Source organism: Stegastes partitus, unplaced genomic scaffold (assembly GCF_000690725.1).
Source record: "Stegastes partitus isolate 25-593 unplaced genomic scaffold, Stegastes_partitus-1.0.2 Scaffold19, whole genome shotgun sequence".
Classification (NCBI taxonomy): domain Eukaryota; kingdom Metazoa; phylum Chordata; class Actinopteri; family Pomacentridae; genus Stegastes; species Stegastes partitus.
Genome location: NW_007577750.1, coordinates 1,068,143 through 1,094,531, shown reverse-complemented (window position 1 = coordinate 1,094,531; position 26,389 = coordinate 1,068,143). Strand labels below are relative to the sequence as shown.

General features: G+C 42.6%; 3 protein-coding genes across 4 annotated transcripts in view; 2 read left to right on the top strand and 1 right to left on the bottom strand.

The window, feature by feature from the left end:
* cbfa2t3 (CBFA2/RUNX1 partner transcriptional co-repressor 3) overlaps positions 1-16,451 on the top strand; it is a 46,448-nt gene extending 29,997 nt beyond the window's left edge. Inside the window, exons 3-12 of one of the 2 annotated variants that reach the window (XM_008292905.1) lie at positions 232-473; positions 850-939; positions 1,693-1,874; positions 4,538-4,821; positions 5,636-5,721; positions 6,804-6,939; positions 7,572-7,640; positions 8,329-8,382; positions 10,066-10,256; positions 10,829-16,451. In XM_008292905.1, the coding sequence (XP_008291127.1) occupies positions 232-473; positions 850-939; positions 1,693-1,874; positions 4,538-4,821; positions 5,636-5,721; positions 6,804-6,939; positions 7,572-7,640; positions 8,329-8,382; positions 10,066-10,256; positions 10,829-11,209 (1,715 nt within the window). In that variant the 3' untranslated portion in view covers positions 11,210-16,451. Of the gene's footprint in view, positions 1-231; positions 474-849; positions 940-1,692; positions 1,875-4,537; positions 4,822-5,635; positions 5,722-6,803; positions 7,099-7,571; positions 7,641-8,328; positions 8,383-10,065; positions 10,257-10,828 lie in introns of both variants that reach the window. The other variant, XM_008292894.1, reaches the window with a different exon arrangement.
* A 2,945-nt stretch (positions 16,452-19,396) lies between these two features.
* Positions 19,397-23,921, top strand: pabpn1l (PABPN1 like, cytoplasmic). The gene is made up of 6 exons (XM_008292876.1): positions 19,397-19,548; positions 20,398-20,524; positions 21,074-21,141; positions 21,233-21,339; positions 21,473-21,560; positions 23,205-23,921. The coding sequence occupies exons 1-6, from the start codon at positions 19,477-19,479 to the stop codon at positions 23,532-23,534; spliced, it is 792 nt and encodes a 263-aa protein (XP_008291098.1). The 5' UTR covers positions 19,397-19,476; the 3' UTR covers positions 23,535-23,921.
* A 29-nt stretch (positions 23,922-23,950) lies between these two features.
* On the bottom strand, positions 23,951-25,993 carry trappc2l (trafficking protein particle complex subunit 2L). Its single transcript, XM_008292869.1, has 5 exons — positions 25,899-25,993; positions 25,459-25,631; positions 24,685-24,772; positions 24,191-24,270; positions 23,951-24,109 (listed from the first exon to the last, which is right to left on the bottom strand). The coding sequence occupies exons 1-5, from the start codon at positions 25,929-25,931 to the stop codon at positions 24,064-24,066; spliced, it is 420 nt and encodes a 139-aa protein (XP_008291091.1). The 5' UTR covers positions 25,932-25,993; the 3' UTR covers positions 23,951-24,063.
* Between the last annotated feature and the right edge of the window lie 396 nt (positions 25,994-26,389).

The window sequence follows — 26,389 nt, the reverse complement described above, 5'->3', positions numbered from 1 at the left end:
GAGAGAGAGAGAGAGAGTTTGTGCATCAAATGCTGCAGACATGGCATCAAATGTGAGTCTATTGTGTGGTTTACTTTGCTGTATTTCATCTTAACCACACACTCCTCTGCCAGCACAATATAAGGGCTTCTGCCTTCATCATGCCCCCAGATCTGTCAGATGTCTCTCAGGCCCTTCCAAAACTACTGACCCAATTCACACTGTGTCATCCTTCTGTCTGCTTATGTACAGTGCTGAATGGGAGCAGCCACTCTCCTACATCGCTAAATGGTGCTCCGTCCACTCCCAACGGCTTTAGCAACGGGCCGGCCATGTCCTCGACGGCTTCATTGTCCAACCAACAGCTCCCACCAGCTTGCGGTGCCAGGCAACTCTGCAAGCTGAAGCGTTTCCTGACCACGCTGCAGCAGTTTGGCAACGACATATCACCCGAAATCGGAGAGAGAGTGCGCAGCCTTGTGTTGGGACTGGTGGTAAGTTTCGATCATGTAGATTTTCAACCTTTGGACCTTTCCTACAACACTGCAGACACCCACTTACAGCAGTTCAACATCCTTGTATGTTTTTTTTTTTTTTTGATAGCATAATAATAAGCGATTTGTGTATTTTGGAATAATTTACTCATTAAAATGCTTTACATATTGTAAATTTGTCCTTTTATACTGTTGTTCTTATTAACACAAGATATAAATGTAGTACGAAAAAGATTGTCATGATGATAAGATAAAGGAATATAATTTTTTAGAATTTTTGTGGCTTCTACAAATGTTTTAAAAGTTGTTCAGGTTTATTTTTTCATGACTCTTGTGTCCTCTCTTGCTCACACATTCTCTCTGTTGTCTTGGACAGAACTCCACTCTCACCATTGAAGAGTTTCACTCCAAACTTCATGAGGCCACCAACTTCCCTCTGAGGCCTTTTGTCATTCCTTTCCTAAAGGTAAATGCCTCGATTGATTTTATGTAAAATAAATGTCTTCAGTTGACGTGCACAAAACTTCATTGCTCCATATGGCCAGCACTGAGGGCAGTGTTTCTGCAGATATCTATTTCTTTCCTTTATGCTTCTTGCTATCTGCCTCAAAGCAGAATGGGTTCAAAGTGAGGTGGGATGGGAATTCCTGTCTTAACTGGAAACCTATAGGTGTATGCTGTGTAAATGCAGTCACCATCATGTTCACTGTGGGTGACTTTGAGTTATGCATGTAAATATCTGATATAAAGGGTGTGTGTGATTGTGTGTGTGAGAGTGTCAGACCTCCTGGCGTGCGATGATACTCCACATCTGGGACATTGCAGCAATAGCTGCGTTGTATCAAGCCGACAGGTCTGAGAGAGCTATTTGACAGTTACACACCCATCCACACACTCACAGACACAATACATCGAGATACAATATACACGACGGCACACCCAAGAGAAAGAGAGTGAGACGCACGGTCAAGGAATGTGTCAAGGGACCTGTCTTTTCTCATCCTGTCTCTTTATCTATCACTTTCTTTTTTTCCCCCTCACCCTAATCTGGCATTATTTCACTCTCACCCCATCTATCTATTGTTCCAGAGTTTCTAGTTCTTGTCCACTTAACACTCTTCTCTACGTTTGCATCGGTTCAATAAATCTATATCCTTCCTGCAACAACGTATTTTATTTCTAATCAGTGATGTCTGTTTTCCCCTTCTTTTCGCTGAAGGCAAACCTGCCCCTGCTGCAGAGAGAATTGCTCCACTGTGCCAGACTGGCCAAACAGACTCCAGCTCAGTATCTGGCCCAACATGAGCAGTTGCTCCTGGACGCCAATGCCAGCTCGCCCCTCGACTCCTCCGAGATCATGCTGGAGATGAATGAGCACGGCAAGAGAAGGACCCCTGACAGGTAGCATCTCTCTATTAAACACAAGAAAATGCAGACTTCAGAAGTGCACACACATTGGCAGATTCTCACACAGACTGTTAAATATGAATTATTTTGGGGTATTTCAGAATGCCAAGTGACATGGGGAGGCTATAAATCCTCTGTGCGGGAGGCGAAAGTCTGGACAGCCCTGATGCCAGACTGGCTTTGCCAGCTGTCTGGAAGGGAGGAGTGAGATAAATGCAGACTAGGAAAAGAAAAAGAGTGGCTTAGAAGTAAAAGAGAGAGAGAGCAGAGAGTGAAGCGCAGTATGTGTCCTCAACATAACCCAAACACAGAGACGAAAACAAACAGAGCTATGGCTTACTATTGTCCCGCATTTCTCCCCAGCGCTCTGCTTTATCCGGTTAAGAAGATGACACAAGAAGGAATTAACTGGCATTTCCCTTTTTTTTTTTTTGATTTCTTCCTTCTTTTCTGACGACTTCTTCACTGCTCTCATTCGCTCTGCCTTTCACTCTCTCCGACTGCCTGACCTGCGGACTCCCAGCAGCTGTCCATATGTCAGGGATGTGTCCAGATGGTTATGTGCTGACCATAACACTGAGTAGAGTGTGGGGAGGTGGGTGGGTGGTGGTGGTGGTGGTTTGGATGGGACTCAGGGTTGGAGCTGGATGTGCAATCCTACTGTAATCCGCACACCTCCGCCTCCCAACCTCTGGCTTATACACAGCAGGCGGAACTCAGCGGTAGGGGGAGCGGGGGGTTGGTTGGGGAGTTCAGCTGGGGCAGGGCCTTCGTTGTGCCAGCTGTTCCTCTGATTTGTTAGATACTACAGCCAGGGATGTGTACGAGTCTTGCCGACATGCACAAATATACACATGGATAAAAGAGAATGAGCACACGCGTGCGTGCGCGCGCGCACACACACACACACACACACACACACACACACACAAATACACATCATCTACACAAAGCAATGTTGCATTTATTCCCCTTTGATCCCCAGAATGATAAAGAGTTATTTCCATCTGAATGCCTGGCTATTGCTATCCAGCTAAACAGATTAATATCAACACTCCCATTTAAACTGCCCAGATGGCTCGAAAACACAACCTTTCACACACACACACACAGATACACACTCACTTAAAGCAGACAGACACACACGAGTGTCACTAAACATCTGCCAAATACACAGCATTCAGCCCATATTGCCCCTTAAGCCCAAGAGCAGGGCGGGAGGGAGAGGGAGAAATACTTGCAATCTAAGAGTAGGCTGAAGGATATTCAGATTAAGAGCTTGAGACACAGTTGGACTTGGTTTTGTTTGATACATATGGCGTACAGCTGTGCAAAAGCTTTGGAGAGGCACTCCCTTACTGTAACTGAACAACAAGCAGTTCTCCACAGGGATACATAGACGTGTGTGTGTGTGTGTGTGTGTGTGTGTGTGTGTGTGTGTGTGAGAGAGAGAGAGAGAGAGAGAGAGAGAGAGAGAGAGAGAGAGAGAGAGAGAGTTTTTTTAATGGTATGCCAAACACAAGCATTACTAGCTCATCAGAAACACATAGACAAACACGATTCGACATCATGAAGAGTTCCACCTCTGTCTATTTCCCTTGAATGGATTTTAAGGAAATTCTGGCCTTCATTGCGGCATGTCTTCTAAACCATGAAGTAATACACTGGCATTGTACTGTATATTTATCCTGGCAAAGCAATCTTACAGTTTTTGCATTACTCATTGTGGTCTGGTGAGGCCATAGATGGACTTGCTGAAAAAAGATGAAGCAGTCCATATAAAAGTTCATTCCCTTCCTTCGGACATCAACACAGTGTTAAAAATTAGTTTTGAAAAACTGAGGTTAGAAATGTATGGAAGCGCACTGTATTCACTGGGTAAAAAAATAAAATAGACACCCTATCGTATCTAAGTATCTTATCTAGATATCTTAACTAGATACCTTATATCACATATATGCATTTACCGTTGCGTGGGTGTGCAGTTTTCTGAGTGAAGCAGTGGCCAATGCGGCACCTTTCCTCATCTCGTAATTACGAGGTCCTGATCTCATAATTACGAGCTCTTTTCTCGTAAATACGAGATAGGGTGTCTAATTTTTTTAATTTTTTTTTTAACCCAGTGAATGCAATGCACTTCTGTAGAAATGAGCCATGCATTTAATTTTATTTTTCAAAAAATGAGGGTAGTCACGTTAGTAGCTGAACAATTTCTGATTGATTTTGCGTTCATCTGAGGTCAACGGAGGAACAGAGCTGCGCAAGGCTGCTGCACATTGACAGAAAAACACCAAATTGCTCAATAATGACATGCTTTGTTGTAGACCATAATAAACCATACATCCCACACTTCCCGTTGCTGGAAAAACACCACAGGCCTTCGTCTACGTCCAATGAGTTCAAATTTCATCCCATGGGTTTAAATTCTTCATTGAACGCTTCATTGTTTTGTTAACACAGCAATTTATTCGTGGTCTGTTTTTTCATACTGCAACGTAATGACGTTGTGAAGCGAATAGAAAATCTGTTCTCACAAAGTAGTTGCTCATTCACAAAATAGTACTGCATTAAGCCATGCCTCTATTCATCAACCTTAGCATACATTATGTATTTTAGCAGTCCATCATGTTTTAACCCACTCCCTTTCTCCTCTGCAGGACCAAAGACAGTTCAGACAGAGATGGGTTGCACCCAGAGCACCTGGCAAAGAGGCCTTGCACCATCAGCCCCAGCCAACGCTTTAGTCCCAGCACGGGTCTTCCTGCTCACCCAAATCCCAACGGTCTCTCTACACACCCTCCGAACGGCCTGCCCCACCCACCCAACCCCCAAGTTGGACCCCAGCACTATCGCTTAGAAGACATGGCCCTGGCACACCAATACAGAGACGCTTACAGACACACCGAACACCGCGACACCCGAGACAGGCACCGGCAGACAGGTAGAACATCTGTAGAGCATTGATATGATTTGATAAATCTATTTGTCCACAGTCACATATATTACACAGTTACATGGTCGAGCCTGAGTGGGCTTGTGTGTAAGTGGGCTATATGTAGAGAACAAAGGCCAGTTGTCACTCTGGTGTTATAATCCTTGTGGCAGTGTGTCTATATAAAGACCACAGCCATACATGCCCATGTGGCCAACTGTGGCAACCATATATGCCTTCCTTCTGCTTTCCCAAAAGGAAAGAGATGAATTCTTAGCCATACTCTCTCATGTCTACCGCCTCATGTCTGATTACACATGTCACCTCTTGTTAGGTTAGGAAAACTGAAAAAAATCACATTTGCACAGTGGATTTGGTGAAGCCATTTATGCTTCTTCACATATAGCATCAACTGGGCTATTTAGAAAGGCTACTGCAAAGTCTCAATCTATTATATAGATTTATAGCAGGAAAACACAATGTGCTTTACATAAACATGCACACAGCCACATGGAATGTGTACAGAAAAAAATTAAAAACAAGAAAATACAGTTTATGTACACAAAACGCAGACATGCATAGTGGGTAATCAAAAGCCTGATATCCATTAATATACAGTTGTTAAAAAAGTCTCTGATCAATAAGCAAAGTCAAGAAACAAACAAACAAAAAGCCTTCCTGACTAGATCTGTGTGTATATTAACCACGTGATGATGTGAGAATTGTATGTGACTAAAATGCAGGCTTAGAAATTGTTAACTGTAAATTGCCATCTGCACTGCGTATGACACTAAAAGAAATGTCCCGTGTGTCTTTGTTGCAGCAGTGCACGGAGCCCGTCAAGAGGAGGTGATCGATCACCGTCTTACAGATCGAGAGTGGGCAGAGGAATGGAAGCACCTTGATAACGTACGTATCAGTGTCGCGCTTGACATCAGCTCCTTCTTTCTTTCATTCATATTGAAGCAGCAGGGGGAAAAAAAAACAGCTAAGAGGTCAGCGGGTGGATAAAGTTAGTTTTGGTGCTAAAGATGGCATGCAGATGACAGCGGCAGGAACAGTTGACAGACCCAACAGCCTCCGTCCCAGCTGAGCGAGCAGTTGACGGACGGCTGACCTCAGGAGGTCTGTGTCCATGTGGTGAATTAACAACAGACAGACACCTATCTGGATTCCTGGCACCCATCTCCACGAAGAGAAAATCATGCACACACATACACCCACACATGGACAGAGAGTGAGAGAGAGAAACAGAGCCCCAGATGGAGCTCAGGACCCAGCAGAGAGCAGCTCCAGCTGGGGAGAGCAGCTGAGACAAGAGCTGCAGTCATGGAGAGAACCGGCCAGGCCTGGACCTCTGCCAAATTAGAAACACTTCACTGAAATAAATATAGCTAACTCAGAGGGGAGGGAGGCTGATGGAGAGACAGAGGGAAGGAGAGAGGGAGAGAGGGGGGGTTGCTGAATGGGAGTAATGATATGGACTGAATGTCAACCATGCTAAGCCCATTTAGTAGACCTTGCTGGGTCTGGAAAGACAGGGCACTGTGGAAAAAAGTGACACTGTTTACAAGTGTGTGTGTGTGTGTGTGTGTGTGTGTGTGTGTTGTTGTTGTAATGCTCTTAGACACTGAAATTCACTGACAAGCACACAATCCATGAACAGACAGGCAGAGGAGGTAACTCATAGGCACACGCAAGCACATACGTCTGCTAGATGGTATCTGGTGGGACAGATTAAAATAGTTTGTAGATGTACAGCTGCAAAAGTAACGATTTCTCCATAAACAAGTTTTATATGTATTAATCAAGTTGGCTTCATTTCGAAAACCTCTGCTGTGAAAAGTTTTGCTGCTTTTGTGGGACCTGAGCACATGTCTGGAAGGATGAGATTCACATTTTCAAGTAGATGAAGAACTGCCAGACTTCTCTTGTTCGTTTATCGCTTTAAGAAAATGTTTTAACCTCTCCTCCATCATTTCAATCTGCAGCTCCTGAACTGCATCATGGACATGGTAGAGAAGACACGGCGCTCTCTGACAGTGCTGCGCCGCTGCCAGGAGGCCGACCGGGAGGAGATGAATCACTGGATTCGGCGGTACAGCGACGTGGAGGAGATGAAAAAAGGTGGGAGCAACGGACAGCATTGCCTTCCTCCTCCTCCTCCTCTACCTCCTCCTCCTCCTACTCCTCACCACAACTCCTCCTCCAACACAGCTAGCAGCAGCGAGTCACTGCCCATAGGAACTTCCTCGGCTGCTGAAAGGCAGACAGGCAGACAGACAGGTAGACAAACACACACAGGGTATGTTTGGCAAAGCAAAACACTCACAGCAAGGTAGGGCTTATCTGAAATGGTGAAATACCTTAACTTTTCAATCTAAACATAAGCAGTCAGTTAGATGATCATACTTTCTGGAGATCTACCAATTTTAGCTCATTATGTGAGGAAATACAAATCTAGTTACAACATCCTGGATCTTTCAGCTGATTGCACCCTTATGTTGACAGCATGCTCATTCATAATTAAGATTTGTATTCACTTCTAACTCCTGTGTTCCCATTCCTTCCAAGAAATGGATGAGAAAGTCGATGACAGCATATTTACTGATGTTGCCACACACATAGTTTTGCATTGCTCCCAAAAATAGAACTGAAAACTATAAGGGAGACTTGGCTGGATGTGTATTCGTGCAGATCAAGAGTTTGTCGCTGCGCATGTGTCTCACTGACACTGTGTGCCTGTGTGTGTGTTGCAGAGATCCACCGAGACTTCTTACACAGGCCTCCCTCAGGATACCTGCCAGAAGAAATCTGGAGGAAAGCTGGTAAGAGCCAGGCTTCTGCCTCCTCTTTCTATTGTCTTCATGACTGACCTCACACAGACTAAGAGAACACACATATAACCACCGTCATCAGTCTTCACGGCCCTCACCCTGGCTACTACGACAGACAGAACAGAGGCCTTACAGCCGTAGGTCCATCAGGCCAGAGGACTGGAGGCCCTCTGTGTCATTAAGGCTAAATGCCCTCCATCTGTCACCACTATGAAAGGCCACTGCAGTTAAAGCTGCAGTGAAAATGCAGTCACCGGGCCTATGGTAGGCCACAGCAGCACAGCACAGGGTGGAGCTAAACGGGTCTCCTTTGTCCTGAGAAACATATCATTTACATTTCATACACAAACTTATGACTGAAGTGAATTAAATACAAACAACTTGTATATACAGGCAAAAATAGTTGATCATCACTTTTATTTTTGGCTCATTTCGTAGCCAAAGGGAAGCAGTTGGGAGTGCTGCGTTGCATGGGCCTTCCTGTACTCTGCATGTTAGATAGAGCCCATCCCAGGAGTCGTCTGGTTCAACCCTTGTTCCACCTCAGTCCCAGCACTATTATGTTGCACTCATACTCCAACACCCTGCAGAGGAAAGATGCTGCTGCTGTCGGCAAAATACTGTGCTGCATTTTCACCAGCAGAAAAAGCTCTTTTAATTGCAGTTGTTTTTCATACAGGTACTACAAGCATCCCGCTCTCCCCAGCGCTAAAGCACCTCCAAAACAAGCAGGGTGAGTAACACATCTCACTCCCAATATCTCACCTCGAGTGTCTGTGTGCCTGCATGGGTGTATGTATCTATCTCAGCTAGCCAGGTAGTCCGCCTGATGTAGCTGCAGCACCTCTTGCTTTTAATTAAAACCAGACACGTAGGTCTGGTTCAGGTTGAGAGACTGCAGTGCTTTTGAAAAATAAGATCTGAAGTGTGAAAAAGCAGACAGAAATAACGCATCTCAGGGACTTGCCAAATCCCTGTGGAATTAAAACGTTAATATTGCTGCCCTCGTGTTTTCCATTAAGTGCTAATTGCCCCAGCATCTGCTATGCAGTCTCCTTGATAAGAATTAATTAAATTTGCAAACTAATCTTACTGGTACATGCATTAGGCCAGATAATTGAGAAGCTTGGAATAATGCAGATAGTGTTTGCAGGGGAGAGAAGAAAGAAGAGAAGGAGGAGGAGGGATATAAGAAAAAGGAGTAGAAATGAAATGCAGGATAAAGGTGGAGACGGGATGGCAGGGTGAGGGGAAGTGTTGAGATAAAGTGTGACTATATGTTCACAGGATTGAAGGAATACGAACTTCTTAAGCATATGAGCGTAGGAATCAATCTCAGTCATGCACGCTAGCAGACAAACATGCGCACACGCCCATGTGCGCACACACAGCAGAGTGTGGATAAGGCTCCCCCACCGCTGCCTATCTTTTTGCACAGTAGTTTGAAACAACTGGAGTGGAGCAGCGGAGAAAAGTGACAGTTATTTATGAGTTTGCTCTCAAACAAACACTGACTGGAGGAAATGGGGAGCAGTGGAGAGAACAGTATCAGCCTCACCTCCTACTTAGTTGGTCCAACACACCTGGCAATCTGCTCATATGTGTGTCATTCGTGGCTTTATGTGTGTGCACATCTGGAGGAGCTGGAGCTGGAGGGAGAAGCATCATGTTGCAGAGGAAAATGACATTTTAGAGGAATTCATATCTTGCCACCACATTAGCATTTGATTTATAAACAGTGTATATTTGGCAACCTATTTCTCGGGCGAAAAAAGTCCTGGGAAAAATCATGTAGCGTGCGTTTGTTGTGCACTGTGAGGCCAATAATGAAAGAAATGTAATCACTCCTGCCTCTTACTGAGAAGGCACTACAGGAAGTTTCTATTTTAGACTGCCATCTGGAAAGGAGACTGCACACCTGCCTGTTGTAAAAACACAGCCTCCTCACTCATACAGATTGCTTGTGCTGGAAGAACAAAAGCCCCCTGTGATAAAAATCTACATTGTAGGAAGTCCTGGAGTGGAAATATTCATGCCCACTGCTGGGAAAATGATTAACTCTTCACTGTAAACTCAGTCAAATAATTTCTATTAAAATTATTCTTATGACAAGACGCCAATCATGCAAACAGGGAATCTCAGTATGTTAGATGAACAGCCAAGTTGGTGACATCTGCTGTTGTCAGCTCTGAAATTATTGTGACCAGACGTGTTTGAATTAATTATTGAAGTCTGGCTGTTTCACTTTTCTGGCAGAAACTCTTAAATCTTGGATGATGTACATCTGTTTGCTGAGATGCAACAAGATGGCAGCTTATAGAGCCTTAATAAAGGATGACAGAGCAGGCAGGATGGGACGATGGCCATCAGCACTTACACCTCTCCCTTGCTCTCTTTCTCTCTTTCTTTCTCTCAGAAGAGGCTGTGAATGAGGTGAAGCGACAGGCAATGTCGGAGCTGCAGAAGGCGGTGTCGGACGCTGAGAGGAAGGCTCATGAGATGATTTCCGCGGAACGCTCGAAAATGGAGAGGGCGCTGGCCGAAGCCAAGAGGCAAGCCTCCGAGGATGCACTAACAGTCATCAACCAGCAGGAAGACTCCAGTGAAGTGAGTGTCACAGACCCCCCACCCACATATCGCCTCAGTCTCCCCTAATTTGATCTTCAATTCTTTACTCAGCCCTTCGCTCATCTGCTCACTTTTTTAAGACTCTCTTGATCCATCCATTGCTCTTCACTTTGTTCCCCCCCTCAACTTGGATTGTGTAATCCATACAAATGGCTTCTCTTGGTTTGCTGCTGCACCATGTTGTCATCATTATTGCAGAAGCAGTCCAGTTGTCTGTGTAAATAAAAGCAGACAGATCCAGATGGTTGGAGCAGAATGCCAGGCTGAGTTCATTACAGAGCAGTTGACCACCACCTGCTGGTAACACAAACCAGTGGCCTTGGACCAAGATTCAACTCCATAACATTAAAACCCCAAGAGAAGAAAAACAAAACAAAACAAAACAAAACAAAAAACAAACAAACAAAAAAAAAAACGAGTATCAGACACAAACACTAGATGATAAAAAAAGATTTATTTACCTTCCAACATATATTTATGAAACAAAGACTAATTATCATGGGATACAAAAGAGACTTATTTTTATCAACCTCTCCCTACTGTCTCACCAGAGCTGCTGGAACTGCGGGAGGAAGGCCAGTGAGACGTGCAGCGGCTGCAACACGGCTCGCTACTGCGGCTCCTTCTGCCAACACAAAGACTGGGAGAAGCACCACCATGTCTGTGGTCAGGGCCTGCAGGGAATGCCAGGAGGCAGCAGCGTCCCCCTCGGCAACCCCTCTTCCTCCTCGGCATCCTCCAGCGCGCCCCCCACCCACTCCGAGAGCACTCCTCCAGGACCCCTTTCCCTGGTAGGCCAGAGCAGTATTGGCGGAGGGGCTGGCAGTGGCAGTGGAAGTGTCTCCGCAAGCCCAAAAGAGAGCAGTTCCAGCAGTGCCTCTCGCTCCACAACTCCAGCTACCCCCGCCCTACTGGAAGCCACCTCTCGCTGACGTCCGACCTCTTGTCCCTTTTCCCTGCAAACTGAAGTGACAGTGCCCACACTCCACACAAAACCAAACTGAGGAATCTTCATCGCACACCGCTCCCCTTCCTCCTCCCCCTGCTTCAATCTTTATTTCCCTCTTATCCTAAGCTCTTCTGAAAATCTTCTCACTACCTTATAGCGACTACTTTTCTCACCTTCCCCCTAAAAAAAATTATTTTCTGTCTCTTTTACAACAACGGCCATGGATACAAAGATTCCAGTCTGGGGTTCACCTTAGTGTAAAGCATGAATAGTGCAGTGTCTCCTATCTCTGTAATAGAAACATATCAGATGTGTTTGCTGAGAACATGAGCTTTGCTTTGAGGATGTGCTCTCAGTAATGTAAGCACGGTGAACACAGTACACGTAAGGACGCAAGATAAGGCAGCATTGATGGGGATGACTAGGCCGAATTGGATAGGATTTCCCTTTAATTTAGCACCAATGAAAGAACATGTGCACTAAAAGTCCAAACAGTTCACTCACGTGGCACTTCTTCGACAGTGTCCCAATGGAGACAGGCAAGGAACCTAATACATTTTATCAAATGTACAAGGGAAGGGGTAAAACCAGTGATGTGATTTATTCCTCAGAAACACAGCTTAGTATTTATGAAATGTTTCTTTCTGGCTTTAACGGAAAATAAAGAAAAGTCCAAATATTCTAAATAAAGAATAATAGTGATGATGATGCTGATGCTGATGATAACAGTAATGATATGAAAATAAATTAATTTTAAACTGCTAACTACCTTGCTAGCGAGCCAAGAAAATCTACACCGGACTCACCTCTCTGTACCATTGTGAACCCAAATGAATTCAAAGATGAAAAAAATAACATGATCCAAACCTTTGTATTACACTGCCAAAGTGAGTAAGTAAGCGATAAAGTGAAGCACTCATCTTATAACCAAACGCAAAGCAACATCACCTCCTCAGCAGATAAGCCAGCCCTGAGAGGACCAGGACTGCAGAGGAGCTGCAGGACGGAACCCAGAGTCGGACATTAAAAAACAAACAAAAAAAACCCAACAACATGCCTGTGACCTGTTTTGATCCGCAGCTTCTTCCTGCAGTCTCGAGAAAAACTACAGCGATTCCTCAGAGATGGCCCAGACTAGTGAATTATGGACAATGCTGTGAACTTGCCTACAAGAAAGACTTAATGAAATGAATGGAAATCCTGCAACAGTGTGTGTGTGTGTGTTGTTTTTTTTTTTTCTTTTTTTGTGAATGGTAGAGAGGACAAAGAGAAAAAAACAGAGGAAAGGAGGAGCTACACAGCCTCAAAGGAGATGAAGATACATACACGGCAACGGAGCTGCCAAAACAAACAAACAAAAAAACCCTCAACACAAGCTTGAAAACATTGTCCAAGAAGGCATTTTGCATACTATGGAGACGTATGAGAAGATTGTTTGTAAGTTTGTTTTTTTAAAAGCTCCACAATGAGGAGATATTTCAAGGAGTTGCTCTTTATCTTTACATCCACTCCCTCCTTTTTTCCCCCCCAAAGCATGATAAACAGATGAAAGAGCCTAGTAAAGGGTGGTGTAGACTTTGTTCTCCTCTGTCTTTCTACCTCCCCTCGCCCCACACACCTCCCCCTTCTACGCTCGTCCCTCCCCCCCAACTACTTGACTCAAATCTGCCCCCTGATCCCAGCCTGCTTTGGACAGCGCCACAGAGCAGCCACGGGGGTCGGGTCAAACCTGCTTGTAGATATTGTTCCTCCTTTCATTTTTCAATAATGTCTCTTGTTGCTGATGTCCACATGTGCTGCCCTTGTGTATATCCAAGAAAGGTGGACTTTGTTTTGGATTTCGTTACCTTTCATTTCCCTCCTTTATAAGTACGGGCTGAGCAGTGAAGACAGAGCAAGGACACTTGTTTGTGAGAGGAAGCCCCACATTGTACTTATTGTTTGACTTTTTTGTATCTATATTAATGAGATGAAACCCCTCTTGTAGAATATTTTCTATTGCTCGCATTGTAAGACAGTGAGAGGACAGAGGTGCAATATGAAGAGAATTCAGCTACTGAATTGAACCTCAGCAACTGCCCATAGGGTGTCATATAATATAGATACATATAAATATATTTAAAGTAACATCAGTAACTTAATGTGAATGTACATAGTATTTAAAGAGGTCCAAAAATGTGTTTGCCAAATAACAGAAACCTTTAAAGTTTAACGTCCAGAATATGAGTTTCTCACAGTGCATTTGTTTCTCAAATTGATCAACATCTTTTTTTTCTCCTCTCTCATAAACACTTTTCTTCAATTTTCACTTTAATCAAAGTGTCATGTGACCTTAAGTGGAGGAGACTGTTGGTAACAGAGGTAAAATAGCTCCATCCTGCAGGAGGGGACTCAGCAGTGTGTGTTCGATAGAAAGGCCCAATATAGTCGATAGTTTAAATAGGGTTAGAAGTCAGTTTTAAAATTACGTCATTCACGCCAAATGTAGGAATTGTCCAACTTGACATAACATCTCTTGTGTTCTGTTTCTTACCTTTTACCTCAAGCACCACTATAGTGATCTTCTCTCTTGGTCCTCAGTCCGTATGCGTATGGAGTGTTTGCCCCCCCCCCCGGTGGTGCAGGACAAGCCGTTGCTGTAGGAATCAGTGATACACCAGTGTTAAGCTACAGTCAAGTAATTTTAATGCCCGATCTTTAAAAACGTTTCTTTCTAAAGAAAAACATGATTATTGTTTATTTGTAAAGATGCAATCTGAGCATAAGCTGAAAATCTGTCACTGGTCTATAATTATTTCCAGGCCAAAAGAGTAGCATCACATTTTTCTTTCCCACATGCTCCAGCAATAACCTATTGTAAACAACAGTCTCAAGGCCTTTAAAAACTTTGTTTTATATGGATCATAGTAAACCCTACATGATTGGCCTCATTCACACTTGGACCAAACTTGGGAAAAGAAAAAAAAAATCTGTAGTGGGAGGCATTGGAAAACTTCCTTTTTTATTCATCAACAGATATATATATATAAAGGAGATTACCAGAGACCTGCAATTCAAGTGAGATAAGCTGCAAGGTACCCCTGCATCTGTGTGCAGCGTCTATGCGTTTTACAATGACCATGTTATGATGTCGACCTCAGCCAATCTGTGTAACTTTCTCCTTCTCCTCTGACGTCTGTTTTCCTCCACTTCTACCACAGACCACGCTTCACAACTCCCATCCCCCCAACTACAACTCCTCACACTAGCTACCTCCTGTGACCATACAGCTAACCGCCAGGAGAGGTTGACCTGGACTTTGAAAAGCTGGGCTGAGAGCAGACACGGAAGCACATTCAAAAGTAACTCTGAAAATTCTTCAAAAAGAAAAAAAAAACACAAAACAAAAGAAGGAATTGTCATTACTAATGTTGTGGAAAAATATTTATTCCCACCAGACCGCACCTTTTTGATCACATCGCACTAAAAAAAAAACAACTGATTCTGCTGGAATTTAACAACAGGCACGCATATAGTCAGACTTGCATATTACCAAACTCAATACAGAATCAACCATGACATGCCATTTGTTGTCCAAAACCAATAAAAGCACAGACCAAAGTACTCCTGCATTGCCATAGTAGGCTTTGACACGGTGTGATTATAAGACCAGAAGTAATAAGGTTAGAGCTCCACTATACCACTTAACCAAAGTGTCTGGAATACACACATTCAGAGCCCAGGAGTGAAGAGCACGCTCAATGAACTGGCTGAGTTTCACATGTGTAGAATTCTTATTCAAGTAATCAAAGTGCTTGTTGTCTACATATTGAACAGTGCTTCTCCAGAAAAAACAAAAACAATAGAAGCATCTCCTTTTAAAAATCCTACTGTGTGTTCTTCCAGTTGCAAAGCCTTGCAGAGATAAAGTGAATGCATGGTGTGTGTATGTGTTTGCGTGTGTGGATGATGGTGGTGGTGTGTGTGGTTTTGTAAAATATATCTTTTGTCTGTATGCCTCTGTACAAACTACTTGAAACCTTCAGAGCTTTAATGAAACATCCGAGACAGACTATAGTGGCACATCGATTCACAATATGTAGTGGCAGCTTTGTGCAGTAAAGTACCGTGTTTTTCTACAATATCAAAAACGGCATTGGGATGACAATTCCATTTAACTCTTGAGTGCTTTGTGTGTGCCTCTGTGTCTGCAAGAAAGCCCTCACGTAAACTAAACAAAGCCAAACCCAACAGACCACTTATAAATGACCAAAATGCAACCAAAAGCTACAACTTTTCTTCTTCAGATTTCACTTTGGTTAAGGTTTTTGTGCTGCATCCCAGTGGTGGAGGACATGTGTGGGACGTGAGGCTGCAGTCCTGCAAAAAAAAAAAAAAAAAAAGTCCTTCACTGATTTCACTGGGCAGCAGGATGCAAAAGATCAGATCATTGCTCCGTTCAGCTGGATGTAAGACTCATTAAGTCATGAAACAGATGCAATTTATGCTGTGGTGTCATTTACTTTTCTCTGTGAAGATATTATAGAAGGCAAATGCATAAGGGCTCTGCTGTTGTGGATACCATCCAAGGGTCTCCAAACACTTTTACATCAGCCACTTTTCTATTCCTTTAACTATGTACATGATGTGGGCAAAACACATGTTAAGAAAAGACAAATATTAGCAGGTTGGCATTTGTCTCTCCCTACCCCAACCTTAAACTCTGCCAATGACGTTTCAAAGCTCATCTGGTGTGATGGTGACATGTCCTTCCTGACCCTCCGATTAAAGCTACAGTAGAAAGCTAAGGTGGCAAACGGTGGATACTGCACTTGTTTTCCCCAAAGCCATGGCTCAGGATGGTCTTGTTTTACCTTTACATAAACGGGGAAAAAAAGGTCTATGGTTTTATATGTGTAGGGAAGCATTCTATACTGTATTGTGCAATACATTATTACAGAAAAAACACGTTTCTGTAGGAAAGGTTGGCGCTTTGAAGATTTTTCTCCTTTTGTTTAATTTCCCTCTTCAAACAATCCTGTTGCCATTTTTAGATGAAGTAAACTGTGCCAGAAGAATTAAATTCTGATTTGTATTTATTTCTTGCATGCTTTCCTCCCTGTTGCTAATACCGCTCTTTAACTGTTCGCTCTGTTGGATGTGTGAAGCTGTAAAACATTCTATTTCAGGTTATTGTCTGTGTTGAACAATGTACTGTGTAATTAAAACATGAAATGACGTATTCATCACTTGTTGCTTCTCTTCTTTAAATGTGGGTGTATTCTAAGATGACTTTTCAAGAAAAGGAAAATGAACCATTGTCATTCAGTTATTACCAACACAAAGTCATTATTTCAATTTCAAACACAACATCATTGTATTCCCTCACATCTTTAGATATTTCATGCCAGCAAATCCAACCATACCAAATATCATGATGTAATTATCAAGCATGTTACAACAGTAATACACAACACGCGAACCAATCACAGACAAGCTCGGTCCAGGTCTCTGACCTCATATTACTGTTATTGACACTCACTCACAGATATACACTTACAACCATATACTCATGCACATTGTATCTCATGTGAATTCACATATCTTCCACTAAAGAAGGATGTAACACTTTGATCTCATTCTGTCATAAATTTTTAACCTCTTCCAAGTTGATGCTGTGCAAACAAATATTGTCCAAACCCACGAAGAGTTATTTAAAATTTTGTCCAAGATCTAAACCTTCCCTTAGATTCTACATATGGCAGGCTAGATTTTGTGGACATGCATATAAAAATGATACAAAAGACATTGTGAAGTGGATTATTTTGCTCATTATAACCATATTGTTTCTTCAGTAAAGAGCTGGAACAGGGTGTACTGTCTTGATTTAAGCAGAGAGAAAGACAGACAGAAAGGAAAACACTGGATGTTGCAGAGATAACCAAACAACAAGTTAAACTCCTAATTTTTGTCTTTTTCAGCATGAAGCTCAAAACCTGCAATACTTGTCCCTACATGTTTTTAAATTATTTAGTTATTTTCTCCCTCATATTTACAGTACAGGATATAGTTTTTTCAAAAGATGCAAGGTCAGAATATTTTGTTTTCTAGCGTTCAACAATTGGTGTCTTGAATATAATATAATAATGCAAAATGAACACTGTGACATTTCACAGTAGGAAACGCACAGATGATAAAATTAATAATCAGTAAATTCCATGAAGCTGCTTTGGTTCCAAAGTCCTGATTTTATCGATGCTGGTTCACTGTCACACTTTTTGAGACACTTGAATAGAAATGAGCTATCAGTAATGTTATTAGTAACACCTTATCCATCCGTTCAGGTAACTTACAGCTACTGATATACAGACAGGCGACAAATTAAAGGTAAAATTTGAACCTTTGACCTCTACAGTGAGGGATTGAGTTGCTATGTTATGCTTTAAGTGGCATTTTGCTGGCATGGTTTGGGTCCACTTGTCCCATTACAGGGAAGGGACACTGCAAATGGCAAATGATGCTTTCTAAGTGATCACCTTGATCTGATGATGAAACATGTCTATACTGATAAAAGTGGCCCTTATCCATAGGGCATGAGGGGTCACCGAATGGTGTGATGAGGATGAAAATGATGCAAAAAGTATGCTATAGCAGCGTGGTATCCTGAAAAGGTGTTTTTTTTTTTTTTTTTTGCATTTTGGCATATCATTGCACCCAATATAGCTGCGACAAATGACTCCCTCTATCCTTTACCCTAACCTTAACCATCTTACGTGTTATTTTAACACCAGAAAATGTCACACAAAAAGTGTAGAAATGACATGCAAAATGTGCCAGAAGCGGATATTTATACGTAATCTTGTGATACTATGTTAGCTATGGCCTTTACATTTGCCAGATCTAAACCCAACTGAACACCTTTAAGAGATTTAGACTCTCAACCACCGTCATCAAAACAGTTGAAGGACTGTCTTATGGAAGAATTGTGCTCCATCTCTCTAGTAGAGTTATAGAGATTGAAGTGCCAAGAAACACTAATACTGTTCTAGCAGCACATGGTGACCCAACACCTTACTAAGACAATTTATGTTCCTTTATTTTATCATGTCTGCAGTTTTGCAGAATTCCCCACACCATATGGGTGTATAGTACTGAGTTTAATGGAGGTCCTGGAATATCTTAGTCATTGCGGTGACAACAAGACCATGTGTACAGTCTGTCCAACTGTCTTCTGTCAGCAGGTCAAACTTGGTGTGCTCGCAACTGCGTATAAATTATATTTAAATATTTTTGGCATTTTACAAGTGCAAAAGCAAAAATTGTTGGTAAAAATGTCAGATAACAGACTGTTAAATGTAGGTTCTGTTGCAAACATTACTCAGAAGCTGCACAGATTATGCTAGAATATGACAGTTATTAGTACCATTGCAACCACAATAAATAACTGAATTTGAATACATGGGCAGGCAAGATGAAGTTAGATCTAAATGTGAAGCTTCACTGAAGGCCCCTGCCACAACATGCTTTCCACAATAATCTAGGCTTTTCTGCTTGTTGAAAGATGCTTTTTTTTTTAAAAAAAAAAAGATCTTTTGCATGATCAAAACTTGTACAAAGAAACACACGTGATGAGATGTGCAGTTTTCTGCTTCACAACTTTTAGGCACAATAGTGTCAAAATTAGGAGTATAAAAACGCTACATTTTTGCATTTTTGGGCAGCATCACTGGTTTGATTTCACCAAGATGTGGAACTGAGTGGACTGGATGTATAGAAATAAGCATGTTTCCATGTCCATTTTTAATAGCGTTAAGGGATTTTTGCCAAATGCAAAAGAATATCCCAAATAAACCTTTTTTCTTTTTTCTTTTCTTTTTTTTTAAGAATTCCACAATTTACATTCAACAAATGTAGATCTTATAATTCATCACTGTTTGGAGATTTGTAGTGGTTTCCCCATGGGGGCGAGGTGGCCTCTTAAGAGCAGCCAGGGCCCCATGAACGCTGGATCCGGCAGTGGGAGGAAGACACCCTCCTTCCAGCATCACTCTCACGTGTGCTCCACTGTCAATCAGTCCGGCTCGTCATGATTCTCATTCACAGGTGATATCTATTAGCTCACCTCATATGCCGTCAGGTGTCGCGTCTGCGGACCATCAACGTGTTTTTCTTTGCTGTGAGTGAGCGTAGTTTTTTTTCCCCTTTCTTTGCGTGCGGCCGGTTTTGGCAGGCTGCAGGCAGCTTTGCAGATGCTATGTCTGAGCAGTGAGCATGGCGGAAAATCATCTGGAGTACGGCTACCTGGAGGGCGAGTCCATCGGAGAGCATTTCACCGAGGACCCGGTAAGTCTCGCTGCGTTTGTGGCGAACCAAACGAGGGCTGCTGTCACGTTCGTTCGTGTCTTTGTACGCACGTCGGCGGGGCGCGCAAAACGAGGCTTGTTACGCTGCGCAAACAGTAGCAAAGCCCAATGTGGTGTCGTTGTAGCACAGATAAAAACATAATACGAACGACATCAGTGAGCCACATCCTATATAATATGCTTTAGTGACTTGTGGGGAAAATCAGGGTGCGACACAGTCCGCAACACAGCGTGGTTCTGTTATTTGTGTTTTGAGCAACATAATAACTGAATCTCTGGGGTTATTGGGTTACCCAGAAATCTCACGGTAGCTCAGCTCGTCTCCTGGTGACGATTCGTGCACGTCTATGCAAGTGTAAATATACACTTAATGTTGGCTACAAGTAATGTGGCCAATGCTCACCAAATAGGCCACCCATTCCTTCATTCAGGCATCAGTGAGTTTATATTATTAATCATAGCTAATGTAAACTAAAAAACAAAGGCAGAATTGAGAATCCCTGTATTACAAAATCACTCATTATGTGGTTTCATGTCACACTGTCTACAATGAAAGATGACAAATCAAAGTAAAACCATCACTGAGTGCCAAGGTAAGATAATGTGTAACCACAAACCTCCAAATACATCTCTGATGTTGATTCTTAAGTACCCAACTTGAAATATCAGCATCATTGTTTTTAAGTAATTTTTGAGACTGCTGCGCCAAACGGATATAAATGCTGCAACATTGCCCACAAGGAATTATTATGGCTTTATGTTTTGAGTGTTTGACTTACTTTGACTTCTCCAGTGGCTTCAAGTTCTGCTTTCCATTCTTGTGTCTCAGGAGCTGATGGCCATCAAGGCCAGAGTTCAGGAGCTGGAGATGGAAGAAGAAACCGAAAGACTGAAGGAGGAGGACGAGAGGTGTGACACTGTGGACATGCAGCTCCTGACCAGCAGTCCTCGCCCTGGTGAGACCGCTTGCACGTCTTATCTGCCCGAGTGGTTTGTTGTTGTGCCACGTCAGTGTACAGCTAAATACTGATTATGCACTTGGGAAGCCTCGGCAGTGTATTTTTAGCCAGGTGTGTAGCTCTGCAGCCTCCAGGCAGGTGAGGTAACAGCATCCTTCACCATCTGGCTAACACCTGGGACACTTCACTGTGGTCACAACAGTGTTCACATGTGCCTCATCACTGCCCAATGAGACGAATCAGCGAGCCCCAGAGAACCAGAAGTGTCCTCCTTGCTGCCTGTGGCTATTTTCTGCCTCTGTGCGTCTCCTCATTCCTGTCACCCTCCCCTTCCTCCACTTTTGGTTCCCTCGCTGAACAGAGATGCAATCAGAGGGGAGCCAGATTCTGAGATGTGTTTTGTCAAAGACTATGCAAGAAATAGATATTTTCGTCAGAGTAATCATTCTGTTCATTTCACCTGGAGTGACCACCTGTGTAGATGACAGATTCTTTATATTGCATGCACGAGAGCAGTGTGATAGTTTGTTTTTGTTTCCTCCACAGGACCTTTCTACAATATGACTCCTGAGGAGAGGATAGATGCAGACAACAGATCAGTCTATGTGGGAAATGTAAGGCTTATGTCTCTGCATTTTCTTTGTACTTGGTTTGTTTTGTTTTTATTCTCAGCTCTTATCTGATACGCTGTTTAACAAATCTCAGGTAGACTACGGAGCTACTGCAGATGAGTTGGAGATCCATTTCAACGGCTGCGGTCCTGTTAACAGAGTTACAATCCTGTGTGACAGGTTTTCCGGTCATCCCAAGGGGTTAGTTCAACTTGTGAATACTTATTGAACACATTTTGCTGCCTGACTTTGCGTGACCACAGAATACAAATTTAAGCATATTGGCATCCAAATTTATTTGCTGTGTTGGTCTTTTCTGTCTTCCCCTTCACAGCTTTGCTTACATTGAGTTTTCTGATCGAGACTCTGTGCAGAGCGCTATTGGTTTGCATGAGACCTTGTTCAGAGGGAGAGTCCTTAAGGTGAGGTGCACCGCAAAACATGTTGGTCTTGAGAATCCCTAAACTTGTTTTCTACACAATCGCATGTCAAGTCAAATTTCAGTGCACTTGTTCAATACATAGCTTGTATAGCACCATGGGGGAAAATGTCTGGTAGTGACACACGAGGTTCATGCTGCAAGAAGTGCTTTGAGGAATTTTGACACTTTGTACTACACTGAGACTGAGCAAAGAAGACTTATCAGGGCTCCAGACTAACTTATTCACTGGTGCGACCAACTTTCTCATTTGGTCCCAACTCCCACCTTGTCACAGGCAAAACATATGACTTGCTGAACATTTTCTTATCGATAGACACTATAATTTACATATGTTCCTTAAACGCCCCACATTGCAGGCTGTGGCAGATGCTGCTTGGTGGCCTCAGACAGGTGTACAACCAAAAATGACTTTCAAAAAATAATAATCTGAGACGTTTTAATGTCAGATTTGTTCGAGATGAAACTGGTTTTTTTTTTTCCTTCTATATGCAGTCTTTTCTATGAGTGGGGGGAAAAAACAACGAATACAGGTGTGCTCTGTTTTTCATGAGATGACCGCATTTTTAAGCGTGAGTACTGCAGTCCACCAAAGTTGAAAAGTGCTGCTTTCCATTACTGTGGTTAACACAACAAGCTTCCTGTGCTGGTCACAGTGACACAAATGCAGCTTGATGATGATCATGCACTTGCATCAATGCGCCCACTTGCACACTCAAAAAAAAAGATTGCAAATGTGAACAAAATAGTAGCAGTCGGGAGTCCTGCTTATTACAGAACGTCTGCAGCCCAGTAGGATCTCCAAGTAACCATAGAAATTTATGTATATGTTTTAGAAATGGTTACTACTGCTAATAGCTTTTTAGGATTGATGGATGATTGGGATGTTTGATTTGGTCAGAGGATGAATATCGGGGCAAAGAGCAATTTTTGGGGCTGAAAAATGAAGCAAACACTCAAGTGCCAACAACTGCAACTCCTTGAATGGCTATTTTAGGTTCTAAAAGTGAGTCAAACCCCTTGCCCATTTTTGAAATGTCCAACTTCACAGCTGGGTACAAAACCCAGTTTTGGTCTCTATGGCTATTTTGTCATGACAGCTGTACGAGGGATACATTTTTATTAATCTCACCTGTTTCAATTTTATTGAAGCTTAAAATTATGTTTGAGTGATAAGACAGTCAATAGAGCGGCTGTGTTTCCAGACCTGCCTCAGCTCCACTCACCCTCTACCCATTTTTGGGTTAGCTGGAGTTGGGAGGAATCAAGCAATTCCAAGATAGCGACAGATGGGGCCACCAGACTGAACTTGAAAACTGCTATTCAGGAGACTTTGCCCAACTCTACATAAACTGGTTATGCGCTCAAGTGACCCCCATATGTAGCCTGTAAACTAGCATTTCCTCCCCACGTGATTCATCACTATCCCTCCTGTTGAAAGGAGAAGTACTCTTTTTTGTTGTTTTTTTGTTTTGTTTTGTTTTTTACTGTTAAGCTAAGCAGTTAATTATCTTTCTTTGCATCAAGACATTTCATTCCTTGATCGATCACTCCTGAACAGTAAACACGGTATTTCTTGTAAAACAAATCAAACACAGCAGTAACTACAGTATCCTTTGGCTTGCAGGTGATGCCTAAAAGGACCAACATGCCTGGCATCAGCACCACAGACAGAGGAGGACACAGAGGTAGCCACTCCAGAGGCAGAGGACGCGGTTACCGTCCTCCCCGATACCACAACAGCTCTCGAGGCAGATTTCGGTACCAGTCCACTAGGCCACAACACCAGACACCCCACCCGTACTACGGTGGACCCTCAGTGGGGAAGAGACAGTGGGGACACATGGACTACCATGAACAGATGCCTAAACGTTACCCATGTCTTCTTCTCATCACACCACCATCGGAGGAGTTGGGGGCAGGGTCGAGCAGACAGCACTACCCTCAACAGCGCTAGCACTACCTGCAGCATACATACCAAGTTGGGGGGGGAGGAATAGAAGTGATTATTTTAAACTACTAATGCTTTCAGGCGTCATTGAGTATCCTGCGAAAGGCAGAGAAGTGACTGCAGAAATGACCTTTTTAGTTGCACCCCTGCATCTGTCCTTCATCTGGGTGTGAGATGTGAGGAATGCAGACTGCAGTCAAAGGTGTTGCATTATAAGCTTTTGTTGCTGTGAATGCATGGGACAGTCCTGAAATTGTTATGCAGTTGCATCTGTTTTTATAAAATGATGCGAATGTTTTGTGTTGCTGCCTGCGGTGTAATGTAAAAATCCTCCGTATGTATAACTTAAGTTCTTTGCTATGTAAATGAATAAATAAAAACAATGATCTGGTGCTCCACTTGTAGTAAAATGACACATGTAGTGATGTCCAACACCAGTTATTTTTATTACAATTACACATTTCAACAATCAAGGCAATATGCAAAGAAAAGAATGAGGGGTGTTATGTACAGTGGAGGCACATTGGGAAGGATGTCAGCCAGTTTGTACCATCATTCCAGAAACAATCCCGTCGAAGGCCCTGGAAGATCATTAGTCAACAGTTTAAAAACATGACTAGAAAAAGTGCTAAAAATCTTAAAGTTAAAAGAAATAACCTCACTTGGACTGAATGGGGTCCCCAGGGTTGTGAAATGGGTTGCACATTACATCAGTAAAAGAGTTGTGCAATTTTCTGAACATCTGGAAAAGAGCAAGTACAAGTTACACTCTGAACAGAATAAACCAGGCAGCAGTTGTGATGTACTGAAATGTTATAGTTGAGTGCTTTAAACTAACAATTGTCAGTTTTCTACAACAGTGGGAGACTAACGACATACTATGAACTGCACTGTGGGGCTCAGAAGTTGTGTGCATGCGCACGCTCATCCTACATCCAGGTTTCCTAAATATTTATGGTAAGAATTCTGTACAAGATAATAGAATGTGCAAAAACTCTGTCCATGTCTAAAACTTTTTACAGTGATACAAGGATGAGAAATTCATCAGATGGTTGACAACTGAGTTAAGGAACATAAAGATGGTTTAAAACAGCAATACAAATAGGAGACTTTGCTTAGTTTGAACATGTTTAGACACTTGATAGACTCAACTTACACTTCTTATTTCATTGTCCCGCAATGACGTATTTGATGAGTCCACAACAATTACAAATTTCACCTTGGAGTTGGTAACATACCCATATCTGTTTTACCAGTCAAGGATATTTGGTTTTGTCTTGAGGAATTAATTGACGGGCTGCAAGGTGGCGCAGTTGGTAGCACTGTTGCCTCGCAGCTAGAAGGTTGCCGGTTCGTGTCCCAGTGGGGGCACCGGAATTTTTCTGTGTGGAGTTTGCACGTCCCCCCGTGCAGCGTGGGTTCTCTCCGGCTTCTTCCCACACAGTCCAAAAACATGTTGTGGTTAATTGGTGATTTCTAAATTGTGTGAGTGTGCTTGGTTGTCTGCCCTGCGATGGTGTCCCCTGCCTTCGCCCTAAGTCAGCTGGGATAGGCTCCCGCGACCCTCGTGAGGATTAAGCGGTGTATAGATGATGGATGGAATCAATTGATGAGCAAGTACTCACCATCCACTGACTGAGGTACCATTACATTTTATAGGACAGAAACATGCAGTGGTTTCAACAATACGTTCCCAAAGCACGGTTTAAATATATATATATATATATATATATATATATCCCTCTGGTGTAATAAGATGTGTTATCTGAATGTTGTTAAAAACAGATAATTAACGTCAGATCACAGGTCTCACCTCAGTTAAAAAAGATGATTTAATTAAAAGATAAGTCAAGCTCTTGGATCGCTTGTACTCTAAGCTTTTCCCAGCATTTAACCCTAAAAGATAAACCGCTATAAACGTAAAGGTTACACTTTATAGTCTTCGGTCGGGTAGAGCAGACCCAGGTACAGCTCCCTCTGGTCTCCCAAGGATTTGCCCACAGCTGAGATCTTCTCCTCCACCACATCCAGGGAGGTGTGCACTGTGTAGTGAAACTTCAGCTCATTCTGAGTGGGCACACTGCGGATATACAACGGGTAGTTCTAGGGGAAAAGACATTTAAGAGCACAGACACCAGCGAACCTCTTAATAGCAAAACATGCACACAAATTTAGCAAAGATGTGTAACAGCAGACAGCATACAACAATGCTAATGTTACATGTTAACGTTAGCGCTGTTGAAGTGTTTCTTGTGGCTTACAGAGAAAGCTGACATTTGCTTAGAGACTTTTATAAGAACAAGAAAATCTTTCATCATTACGAAACAAGCAGTTTTGTTAAAAGCTAGTCCATTTAACAGCAATTATTACCTCTTTTGCGATCACTGCTATACACACCGCCATGTTAGCTTTCTTCTGAGCTGTCACTTATTGTCACGTGATAAAGATGCGTTCAAAGCTATCGGTAGAGAGAGAACTAAGAAATTTGGGAACCAGATTTTTATGTATTGTGTTTACCGTAGCCATATCACTTATATAACGTATTATATGGTAATGTAGTAACTTTATCTACCAAGCAGTACTTTAAAAAATGATTCATTTGTTATTATTTCCGACCGATGTTTAATCCTAGTCTTGCACGTACAACGTTTATTAGGAGCCCATGAATGCACCGCATAACACGGAGCAGTCTTTTTTTGGTACAGTTTGGCAGTTTAAGACCTGATTCGTAACGCTACTGCATTCGCATGGCAACGATAGGCAAAAAAAATACTTAAATGAATTCCTGATCGAAATAATAAAAGAAACCATCTCAAGATATTCGTTTTTCTCTCTATGCGCAAGTGTTGCGCTGAAGGCGG